General features: G+C 39.3%; 2 protein-coding genes across 2 annotated transcripts; both read left to right on the top strand.

Moving 5' to 3' along the window:
- Positions 1–876: 876 nt before the first annotated feature.
- LOC111499096 (CASP-like protein 5B3) lies at positions 877–3749 on the top strand. Its single transcript, XM_023150558.1, has 3 exons — positions 877–1493; positions 3115–3247; positions 3332–3749. Exons 1-3 carry the CDS (start codon positions 1363–1365, stop codon positions 3524–3526), a joined length of 459 nt encoding a protein of 152 aa, XP_023006326.1. The 5' UTR covers positions 877–1362; the 3' UTR covers positions 3527–3749.
- A 1377-nt stretch (positions 3750–5126) lies between these two features.
- On the top strand, positions 5127–11251 carry LOC111499093 (WAT1-related protein At4g08300-like). Its single transcript, XM_023150554.1, has 7 exons — positions 5127–5459; positions 6001–6063; positions 6128–6244; positions 6344–6581; positions 10475–10633; positions 10713–10864; positions 10940–11251. The coding sequence occupies exons 1-7, from the start codon at positions 5254–5256 to the stop codon at positions 11058–11060; spliced, it is 1056 nt and encodes a 351-aa protein (XP_023006322.1). The 5' UTR covers positions 5127–5253; the 3' UTR covers positions 11061–11251.
- Positions 11252–11970: the final 719 nt, after the last annotated feature.

The following is an 11970-nucleotide window of genomic DNA, read 5'->3' as shown; positions in this document are numbered from 1 at the left end:
GATTACTAGGAGAGGTTTCTAGACCCATATATAGAATGCTTCGTTCTTCTCTATAATTGATGTGGGATCTCATAATCCACTCCCTTGATGGCTAGTGTTCTCACGGGCAAACACTGTTCGATATCTATCTCTAATACCATTTGTAAAAGCCTAAGTCTACTGGTAGCAGATATTGTCCGTTTTTGCATGTTACGTATTGCTATCAGGTTCACGGTTTTAAAATGTGTATAGTAGGGAGAGTTTTCTCTACTCTTATTAGAAATGTTTCGTTGTTCTCTCCAATCGATGTGGGATCTCATAGTTAATGATGTGTTGTGATTTATGAATGTTTGATATTTGAGTTTTATGAAATTTTAATTATTAATAAAACATATATTCAAAAGATTTTTCCAACCTAACTTAACTTGTGTATTGAACGAAGTAAAATCTTTTTGAATTCAATTAGAATATGATATAAGTTGTTACAATAAATAGTTCTAAATATTTAAAGATAAAAAAGTTCGGCGTTGTTTGTTTTGGGAGTCTACCTATTGTGTGAGTATTGGTTGATTTGTCTTTTTTAATGAAATATTTGAACTTTAGATTAGGTAGTGAGAGTATATGAGATATTTGAACTTTCGATGGCAACGCTACTCGTTCCTATCCTATGTCAACGGTTCCCATTCCATGAACTCGCACCCATTTGACAACTCGATCACCTGCAAATGCCATTTTCATGGGCAAAATGAAATTCAAACTTGATAAGTAATTCAAGTGTTTCTTCATAGGAGGAAACAAAATAGTTGTTAAAACTGGATCCAAGCATTTAATTCTTCTAACACACACCAAAATGAATTTAGAGTCATAACAATCATGAGAAAAACAGTAAAAAGATGAACAAAAAATGAAGCCGAAGCAACAAAATCCACACACAGTCTCGAGTGCTTCGCCCACAAGTTTCGTAAGCCCCAAGGTTGTCTTCTTTCATACCATTATTTTAAAGAATCCCCTTCAATTTGTTCTTCCATTCCAAATTGACAACATCCCACCAAAACCCAGGGGAGATGGTGGACCAATCAACGCGTGCCGCCGAAGATCGCCATTTAGGGCTTTTCATTTGTCGTTTTTACTTTCTTTCTACTTTTCTATCTCCCCATTTCCGTTCTTCAAACATCAATGGCACCCAGGATTGATAATCGCTTCAAAACCCATAAGCCAGAAGCCATCAACATCCGCATTACCCTGTTTTCTGGCGTTGATTGAACGATCTGTTTAGATTTTGCTGATTAGGGTTTCTGGGTTTTGATTTGCGGCATGATTTTGTGAAAATGGTGGGGTTTTGAGGGTATTCTGTGGATTGTGGATGAAGAATTGGAGGAAAACATGTTGGATTTTGCTGGGACTCCAGGGACATTGACTGGGCTTGTGTTGAGGCTTTTGCAATGTGCTTTTGCTGCTGGGGCTGTTGCTTCCATGGCTACCTCTGTTGGCTTCTATAACTTCACTGCTTTTTGGTATTTATTGATTCTTCCCCTTCTCTTCTTTTGGCTTGATTAGTATTTATTTTGCATTGTAATTCTTTCCTTTTAGTACTGATTTGGCTGCTTTTGGTTATGGCTTTTCATTGCTGCTTTGTAAGTTTGAAGATAGCTATAAGTTGAATAGAGCACTCACGTCAGTTAGAGAAGTGAATGAAGGACTTCTTATAAGGGTGTTGAAACCTCTTCCTAGTAGATGTGTTTTAAAAACCTTGAGACTAACGGCAATACGTAATAGGTCAAAGTGGACAATATCTGTTAGTGGTAGGCTTGGGTTGTTACAAATGGTATTAGAGCTAGACACTGGACGATGTGGTAGCGAGGACGCTGGCCCCCAAGGGGGTGGATTGTGAGATCTCACGTTGGTTGGAGAGGGGAACAAAACATTTCTTAAAAGGGTGTGGAAACATCTCCCTAGTAGACACGTTTTAGAAACCGTGAAAGCGGGCAATATCTCTTAGTAGTAGGCTTGGGCTGTTACAAATGACATCAGAGCCAGACATAGGGCAGTGTGCCAACAAGAATGCTGGCCCCCAAGGAGATGGATTGTGAGATCCCACATCGGTTGGAGAGGGGAACGAAGCATCCCTTATAAAGGTGTGGAAACCTCTCCCTAGTATACGCGTTTTAAAAACTGTGAAGCTGACGGCGATATGTAATGGGCCAAAGCGGACGATATCTGATAGCAGGTAGGCTTGGACTGTTACAAATGCTATTAAAGCCAGACATCAGGCGGTTTGCCAGCGAGGATGCTGGTCTTCCAAAGGAGTGGATTGTGAGATCCCACATCGGTTGGAGAAGGGAACAAAGCACTCTTTATAAGGGTGTGGAAACCTCTCCCTAGTCGACGCGTTTTAAAAACCATGAGGCTGATGACGATACGTAGCGGGCCAAAACAGACAATATTTGTTAGCAGTAGGCTTGGGCTATTACAAATGCTATCAAAGCCAGACATTAGGTGGTGTGCCAGCGAGGATGCTGGCCCCCCAAAAGGAGTGGATTGTGAGATCCCACATCGGTTGGAGAAGGGAATGAAACACTTCTTATAAGGGTGCGGAAATCTCTTCTTAGTAGACGCATTTTAAAAACTGGTGATACATAACGGGCAAAAGTGGACGATATCTGTTAGTGGGAGGCTTGGGCTGTTATAAATGGTATCAGAGCCAGACACCGGGTGGGTATGCTAGCGAGGACGTTGGCCCCCAAGGGGGGTGGATTGTAAAATCCCACATCGGTTGGAGTGGGAAACGAAGCACTCCTTACAATTGTGTGAAAACCGCAAAGCAGACAGTAACGGGCCAAAGCGAATTGGGTTTGACTGTTACATTTTCGGTGTCTATCTTCTTCATTTCCATTCATTTGATACGGGAAGTGTTTGTTACAAGTTTGAACTTAGTTTCTTTCTAAATAACCCTTTTCTTGTTTTACATTAACTCATAAAACAGTGATTGAGAAATCAGTGAAAATAGTTATAGAAGAAACTGTGAGATGCCCTCTGATACCATACGAACTCTGAATTTTATGTAAAGTTATCAAATTTGAGATGATATACGACACGAATTAAACTCCGAGTTTGTGATTGAATCGTGATTTGCAGCTACGTGATCGCGTCGATGGGCCTGCAACTGACATGGAGTTTTATGCTGGCATTGTTAGATGCATATGCTTTGTTAAGGAAGAAGATGCTTCACAATCCTATTCTGGTCAGCCTCTTTGTAGTTGGGGATTGGGTGAGGCACTAAAACACCTACAAAACTCTGAGTTGTTTTAGATTATAGGGAAGTTCAAGCATTTATTCAGTTTTTGGTTTTCAGGTGACAGCAACATTGTCTCTTGCTGCAGCTTCCGCCTCGGGCGGGGTAGCTGTATTGTTCTTCAGTGACTTAGGACGCTGCAGTTTCGGCAACGAATGTCGAAACTTCCAAATCTCTGTTGTTTTAGCCTTCCTAAGCTGGATAACCATAGCCATTTCATCTCTGATTATGCTCTGGATATTGGCTGCAGTTTGAACACAAACTCGTACCGGGGACGAATGTCGAAAGTTCCAAATCTCTGTTGTTTTAGCCTCCCTAAGCTGGATAATCATAGCCATTTCAGCTCGGATTATGCTCTGGACACTGGCTGCACTCGAAATCTTTCATAAGGGAATCAAGATATATGATAGAATGATGCCAATGATGTGTAGGAGTTCGGTTTGCGTTTTTTTAGACGGAGGTACAAGGATTTGAACCTCTAACTTTAGGGGAAGGAGCTCATGCAGGCTACGATATTCGTGTATTTGGTTGACCATTTGGTTGATCCGTCCGAACTGCCAAATGGCAACCACTGATTGGCTGCACATTCTCTTTGAGAATCAGATGCCTTTGGTGTTGACCACCTAAAACACTAGCTGGGTTCTAAACTATGGATAAAGCCAAGAGAGATGAGAATAGGTAAGACTTTGTGATACCCATATTTGGTATAAGATTTTTAGAGGCATCGTTTATTCCTTTGTTTTTTTATTTTATTTTAAATATAGTTAATTAATTAATTGATATTTATTTACCAATTTAATATAATTCTTATTTTTTATTAATTAGTTAACATTATCTTAAATATTATTTTAAATATGGTTTTAATAATACCCATAAACTTTAAAATTAGTTTAAAAAATACTCATAATTTTTAAATTAAATTCCAAAAATACCCTTTTTAAGTAAAATGCCTATTTTTTTTTTCAATAAACAATATTAAATAACTTTTTGGAAAATACTTTTCATTAGTTGAAACTTTGTAAAATGTGATGAGGAGAAAGTGAATCGACGAAGACGACCATGTGTTTGCAACGTATTCTATATAGCAAGCTATAATATTAAAGAGTGAAAATATTGCTTCCAAACTAAGGAGACGGGACCAAGAAACTAAAGGATTCATATGACAGAAGGACTCTCGAGACACTAGCAACCGAATAGACTCAAGAATGACGAGGAAGCCAAATCCTCGATCCCTCCTTTACTTTCTTAAGAGTTCAGCCAACTCTATGAAATTAAAGGGATATATAACAGTCTAAATCCACTGCTAGCAAATATTGTTCACTTTGGCCTGTTGTGTATCGTCTAAAGTCTCATGATTTGAAAATGCTTCTGTTAAAGAGAGGTTTTCACACCCTTATAAGGTGTGCTTAGTTCTCCTCTCCAACTGATGTGGGATCTCATAGGCTAATATAGAAACCTTGACATATAGGGAACTGCTCGCTTCTAAAATAACCATCATCCTAAGCTACAACTAGAGCTCCCGTCCAACCAAGTGTCAAACCAAGCAAAACATGACGACCATCTCCAATAGAGAATCAAACCAAAGGCCATACAAACACGTACCGACCATTACCACTGAGCAACCGTTGAGTTGTGATACAAATCGTTGGCAGCAAAATCGGTCCTTAATTCAACCAAAGTTGTGCATGGTTCTTTTAACATGAAAAACACGATTTTGCTGGAACTCTCCATATATTCTCCACTCTAAAGTTGATATTTTCATATATTCTTACTACTAAAAATGTTTTGGAGGAGTAAAGTAAAAGGTATTTGTCCTCATCACATTGATAATGACTGAGAACTAATGCTCAACAAATAACCTTTCCTTTTCTAACTTAATACTTGCAAATAAGTTCTTCTATGTGTACACTCTCAAACTTAGCTCAAAGAATTTGTATACAAAGGAGGAGCCACGACATCGGTGGTGGATATCGGTCGTCGCCATGATGAAGAACGTCTATTTGTTACGAGTGTTTTTCGAGAAGTTCAAGCCACACATCCTCATAATTCTAACCGAATTTGGCTACACATTTTTGTATTTCTTTACCGATGCTTCCTTCAAGCATGGTATGAATCCTCACATCCACGTTACTTATCGACAAATTGTCGCTACCATCGCTTTGTTTCCCTTTGCTTATTTTCTCGAAAGGTACGGTGATTTTCATCTCGAATTCGTCTTTTTTATTTTAATTCATCAAAGATAGAGAAAGAAACAAAAGATGGAATTTGAGCATTTTCTTCATCATTTGATCCCATAAATCCTCTGAACTTTAGGATTATCGTGAGATCCAACATCGGTTGGAGAGAAGAACGAAACATTCATTATAATGGTGTGGAAACCTCTCTCTAACAGACGCGTTAGAAAAAATTGTGAGACTAACGATGAGATATAACGGGCCAAAACGGACAATATCTATTACAAATGGCATCAGAGTGAGTAGTGTGCCGACAAAGACACTGACCCCCAAGAGGGTGTGGATTGTGAGATTCTCACATAAGTTGGAGAGGAAAACGAAACATTTCTTGTAAGGGTGTGGAAACCTCTCCCTAACAGACACGTTTTATAAAATCGTGAGACTGATGACGATATATAACGAGTCAAAGTAGACAATATCTATTAGCGGTGGGCTTGGGCTTGGGCTGTATGAACATTTCTTTTATCTGTATGAACGTTTCTTTGGTTTATGTAGAAAATCAAGACCGAGGATCACGGTGGCGTTATTCTTAGAGATTTTTGTTCTTTCACTTTTCGTGTAAGTTTCGATCAATGTCACACATTTAATTCATTCCGATATCTAAACGATAATGAAATTGCAGGTCGAGTTTGAGTCAAAACATGTACTACTCAAGCATGAGATACACATCTCCTACCTTCCTCTCATCAATGGTTAACACTATAGCTTGCCTGACATTCATAATTGCAGTAATGTTCAAGTTCAGTTCTTTCAATTTTCACCAACTTAAAAACTATTCATTAACACATATTTGATCGAAGTGAAGAACTAATACTCTTAACTCTTTGATTATGGGAAGATTGGAGGGTGTTGACCTTCGAAATCCAAGAGGAATAGCCAAAGTGTTGGGGACATTGGTTTCATTGGGCGGTGCGATGGTAATGACTTTCTATAAGGGACCCATCATTACAAATCTGTGGCATCCTTTAATACATATGCAACACACAGCTACTCATCATGTTCATGAGAATTGGCTTAAGGGTTCGGTTCTTACTGTTTCAAGCTGCATTTCTTGGGCCCTTTCCTACATTATGCAGGTCCCTAATCCTCAAACTCCCTACTAAATTTTATAACTTTACAAGTTTCATCTTTTTAACCTGTTCTACTAAATTTTATAACTTTACAAGTTTCATCTTTTTAACCTGTTCTAAATATTTCTCGTCGGCATCACCATCGCTATCGTCAAAAGCCTAGTCTAGATTTGGAACGACGAGGAATGGTCATTCTTCACTCGGATCTAGAACAACGAGGGTGGGGGTAATGTTGACGATATGAGATAATGTTGAGTTATGAAGTCTATGGTTCATTTATAGCTTAATCAATGTTTATAAATAGTAAAACTATATATGGCCACTATGGTCAAATTATATAAGGTAGATGAACATGCTAAAATTGGCCGGTCAGCTGTCTAGTTCTAAGTTGTTACAAATGGTATCAGACCTAGACACTGGGTAGACCTAGACACTGGGTGGGCTGTGTGTTAACGAGGATTTTGGTCACTGAGGAGAGTGAATTGTGAGATCTCACATCGGTTGGAGAGGGGAACAAACCACTCTTTATAAGAACGTGGAAACCTCTCCCTAGTAGATGCATTTTAAAAGCCGTGAGGCTGATGACGATACGTAACAGGCTAGAGCGGACAATATCTACTAGCAGTGAGATTGGGTTGTTACAAATGATATCAGAGCCAGTCACTAGGCAGTGTTGAACACAACTCTCTGTGGGAAACAACACTCTTTATTAAGACCAATCGAGAAGAGAATACAAGACATGTGTAGAATACTTTTTGGATTTCTTGGATGAATAACCTAGGTAGGGTGGAGGGGTATTTATACTACAGCCTACGCAATCTAGACCTAACAAATATGAATCTTTTTCCTAAAATATATAGATCTCTTTCTCCTAAAATCTCTACGTATCTTCCTTAAAATCTCTACTAAAATAAATATACAATGGGCTCGTACAATTATTGGGCTTGACTCTATTGGGCTAGTGATGATATTTCAACACTCCCCCTTGACACTAGTCCTCATTCGCTGCACCATGTTGAGCTGACTGCCAGTATTTAGCTCTTTTGTAAACAAGTCTGTTACTTGGTCATCTATCTTGATTTGCTGCATCTCGATTTCTTCCTTCAAGATTTTCTCTCTAATGAAATGGTAGTGTACCTTCACATGCTTTGTTCTAACATAAAACACCGAATTTTCTGCTAGGAGAATCGCAAATTGATTGTTGCAATGAAGTGGTATTGGATACTCAATTTTCTGGTGCCAATCTTCCATCAAAAGTTTTAACCATGTATTTTCCTGAGCTACTCCAGCTGCTCTGTACTCTGCTTCTTTAGTTGACAATGATATTGTTGGTTGTCTTTTGTTACACCAAAAAATTATTCTCGAACCGAGCTTGAACGCGTACTCAGTTATTGATCTTCGGGTATTGTGGTCTCCTGCATAGTCGACATCACTATATCCAGCTAGCTTTCAGTCTTCGCTTCTTTTGTATAAACGATCCTAATTGATTGTACCTTTGACATATCTCAAGGTCCTTTGAGCCGCATCCAAATGAGGCTTCTTCAGATTTTGCATATATTGATCAATGACTCTAACTTCATTTTCGAATTTCTTCAGTTGGTCCATGTAGAGCTCTCTATTTAACTCTCCATGCAAGAAAGCATTATTCATATCCATCTGCCATAATTTCTAATCTTTATTTACCGTAAGTACTGGAGGAACTTGTACGATAATGATCTTTGCCACTGGACTAAACGTTTCATCATAGTCTAGTCCATATTCTTGAGAGAACCCTGAATCTATAGTTTGAGCTTTGTATCTCACGATTTATTCATCTGGGGTACACATTATTTCGTAAGCCCACTTGCAAGATATGAGTTTGGTACCTCTTGGTCTTGGCACTAATTCCCAAGTTTGATTTTGTTCCAGAGCTATAGTTTCTTCCTCCATCGCTTTTTCATATGTCTTCGACTCATTAACTTCTTCTTCTACTGCGTTGGCATACTCTGGATTTGTCTTTAGGATTATTTCTGAATGTCTGAGTTGTTGAGTTGTTGAGATGTCATTTCATTTTCACTAGGCTCGCTTGGTTGAGTCACTTCTTGCTCACCAACACTAGTGTCACTTGAATCTTCAGGCACATAAGCACTTAAGCAAATGTGTACAATTTGCTCCCCCGTCTTTTGTGGAAGAATCTCTTCAGTTTGCTCTTTTGTGTTCTATAAAAGAATTTCTTTTGTTTGCTCCTCTGTGTTTTGTAAAAGAATTTCTTCAGTTAGCTCAAGGTCTGGTAATACTTCCTTCTCTGAGGTCCATCCTCTTCCATTACACCGCTTTGATTGTCAATCATGTGGTTTAAGAATCTTGAATCAATGATCCAGTCATCCTCGTAATCGATATGCTCTTCCATCATTGCCATGAGTGCTAGCTCGTCTTCTACTATTGGACATAGTACCTCTGCATCTCATTCATTCTCTATTTTCTTTTTGGATATTGCCACATTGCTTTCAATCGACTTTTTCCTGGACCAACAATCTCTAGACATGTGGCCATTTTTCCTGCAATTATAGCAAATACCTTTAAATCTCTTTCCTTTGGAAACTCTTGTTGTCGTTCTTCTGAGCTCTCTCCGGTTGTGAAGTTCCTTGGTGACTTCTTCTTTTGTCACCATTGTATTCACATTTGGTAGACGACCTATTATTGCTCAGACTTTCACTTGTGTAGAGTGCTTCTTCTTCACCTTTCAATGTGATGCCTCCCATTTGTTTAGCCATGGCTTCTTGGCTGGCTAGGCTGGCTAACAAATTTTCGAACTCTACAAGTAATGGTTGAGTGGGTCATCCTTGTACAGCAGTAATAAAGCTTCTATATTCCGGTCGCAATCCGTGGATTATAATCCTCTTCATTCGAGATTCTACAATGGCAGACTTCGGGTCTAGTTCAATAATCTCCCGATACATCCATTTGACCTTGTGGAAGTACTGAGTAATCTTCATGTCACGTTGTGAAATTGACAACAACTCATTCTCCAGAAGTTGTAGCCTCGTATCGTTCTTCTTTGAGAACAACATCACGAATGTGTCTCATGCTTCTTTTGGTGTCTTGTCATCCCAAATATGTTCTAACATCTCTTCTCCGATTGTGGTCTTCAAGGAAAATATTGCTTTGCCTGCTTTGGTTCTCTATTTGCGCAAGGTGCCGTTAGAATCCTCCTCTGGCGGCATAGTTTCACACCCGCCAATGATCTCCCAAAGATCTTGTCCTTGTAAATAGAATATCATGCATGTTGCCCACGTGTTGTAGTAGTTGTTGTTGAGTTTCTTGATTTCTTCAACGATTTGGAAATCACCCATCGTGTTGGCTATACCTCAGTAATACCAAACAAGCTCTTTCGACACAAGACTTGCAGAGTCACAAACTACTCACGACACAAAAGAAACTCACTCACTACTTATCTCAAGAAATCGTTTCTGATGTGGAAGATAAGATAGAGCTGCAACCACAGAGCATACTAAGAATTCCAAGAGATCATATAACATACACTAACCTTGCTCTGATACCAAATGTTGAACACAACTCTCTGTGGGAAACACTCACACTCTTTATTAAGACCAATCGAGAAGAGAATACAAGACACCGTGTAGGGTGGAGGGGTATTTATACTAGAGCCTATGCAATCTAGACCTAAACATTACTTATGGTGTGGAAACCTCTCACTAGCAAACATTACTTTCTCCATTCTATGTATTCTATCATGCTTGAAATCATCTGTATAATCTTTTAGCCAATATTCTTCTTTGAACTTTCTCTCTCTGTTCTTTGTGTTCATCTAGATTGAGTGTGTACTTTGTTGTGCAACACTTCACCATTGTTTTGAACGATGGATATGTATATATATTAATCTCAGGTGAAAAATGTAGGCATTTACATTAAAACGATACCCGGCTCAGCTATCGCTAACGACATGGATGAATCTGATCGGAGCAGCACAAACAGGCGTGTTCGCACTGTTGACACAACACAAGCCAGGAGTTTGGAAGGTTGGAATCAACATTGATCTATGGTGCATTATCTATGCTGTAAGGAAACTCAGGAAAGCAACCTTGATAGCCTTAGATTGTGATGTGTTAATAGTGATGCCAAAATGAATACTCGCAGGGCATTGTGGGCTCAGCTTTGGTGATATATATACAACTTTGGTGCACTGAAAAAAAAGGCCCAGTTTTCGCGACAATGTACAGTCCACTTGGTGCCGTTTTGGTTGCGCTTTTGGCTTACTTTGTTTTTGGACAAAGGCTTTACGTCGGCAGGTAAGAAGCTTCATATCTTTATAATGGTACATTGAGATGAACACTAAATTTTATGCTATTGTTCTATTTCTGTAGCATTGTTGGTGGAGTTATCGTCGTGGTTGGGCTTTATTTTTTGTTATGGGGCAAAGAAGGTGAACATAAGCTTCAAGATGAGTCAATCGCTAGTAATCATGTTTCACAAGATGACCCTTAGTTCGTATGCTCGTGGAATAGATTATCATCGAACATTTCTTATTTAGGGAAATTTTTTTTGATGCAAGTTCGGGTATGACTTGTCAGACGTTTAGATGGAACGTTCGTAAGATCGTGAATGAAGTTATGAAAGGCGTTTCGGAAGCAAATATGAATGAATTTTTTTGATAATCAACTTATATCAAAAGTAAACGTGGAGAAAGTTCTTATTGGTTTTTAATCTTCTTATTGTTTTCTCCTACGGGTCGAATCTTCTATACTTTCATAATTTTTTAACTCTTGTAAGAAAATTTAAAGGTATTGGAGCAAGAGAAGTCTAGAATGAGGTTTCTATATCAAGGGATGTTTCGTTCTTCTCTCCGACCAATGTGGGATCTTACCGTTCTCCACTCCCTTGGAGGCCAACGTCCTCAATAGTACGCTACCCGATGTCTAGCTCGGAGGTTAGGGAGAGGTTTCCACACCCTTATAAAGGATACTTCGTTTTGTTCTCTAATTGATGTGGGATCTCATAGTTCACCCTTGGGAGCTAGCGTCCTCGTTAGCACGCTACCCAATGTCTGACTCGAAAGTTCGGGAGAGGTTTCCACACCCTTATAAGGGATGCTTCGTTCCGCTCTTCAATCGATGTGGGACTCACAGTTCTCCACCCCTTTGGAGCCAGTGTTCTCACTAGCACACTGCCCAATGTCTAGCTCGGAGGTTAGGGAGAGGTTTCCACACCCTTATAAAGGATGCTTCGTTCTACTCTCCTACCGATGTGGGATCTCACATTCCACCTCCTTTAGGGGTCAGTGTCCTCGATAGCATGCTCATTGATGCTAGCTCAAAGTTTTTAACACCCTTATGCTCTCTAACCGATGTGAGATCTCACAATCCACCCCTCCTTAGGGACCAACATTCTCACTTGC

The sequence above is a fragment of the Cucurbita maxima genome, unplaced genomic scaffold (assembly GCF_002738345.1).
Source record: "Cucurbita maxima cultivar Rimu unplaced genomic scaffold, Cmax_1.0 Cma_Scf00026, whole genome shotgun sequence".
Lineage (NCBI taxonomy): Eukaryota > Viridiplantae > Streptophyta > Magnoliopsida > Cucurbitales > Cucurbitaceae > Cucurbita > Cucurbita maxima.
Note: the sequence above shows the minus strand (reverse complement) of the source record. Positions and strands in the feature narration are given on the sequence as shown.

What these genes read in the sequence shown, in the direction of transcription:
- LOC111499093 (XM_023150554.1), top strand. Translation starts at nt 5,254, where the DNA reads ATGATGAAGAACGTCTATTTGTTACGAGTGTTTTTCGAGAAGTTCAAG. An exon ending in TTTGTTCTTTCACTTTTCGT is followed by an intron (nt 6,064 to 6,127) that starts GTAAGTTTCGAT and finishes ATGAAATTGCAG; the next exon opens with GTCGAGTTTGAGTCAAAACA. An exon ending in CCCTTTCCTACATTATGCAG is followed by an intron (nt 6,582 to 10,474) that starts GTCCCTAATCCT and finishes TGAAAAATGTAG; the next exon opens with GCATTTACATTAAAACGATA.
- LOC111499096 (XM_023150558.1), top strand. Translation starts at nt 1,363, where the DNA reads ATGTTGGATTTTGCTGGGACTCCAGGGACATTGACTGGGCTTGTGTTG. An exon ending in TATAACTTCACTGCTTTTTG is followed by an intron (nt 1,494 to 3,114) that starts GTATTTATTGAT and finishes CGTGATTTGCAG; the next exon opens with CTACGTGATCGCGTCGATGG. An exon ending in TCTTTGTAGTTGGGGATTGG is followed by an intron (nt 3,248 to 3,331) that starts GTGAGGCACTAA and finishes TTTGGTTTTCAG; the next exon opens with GTGACAGCAACATTGTCTCT.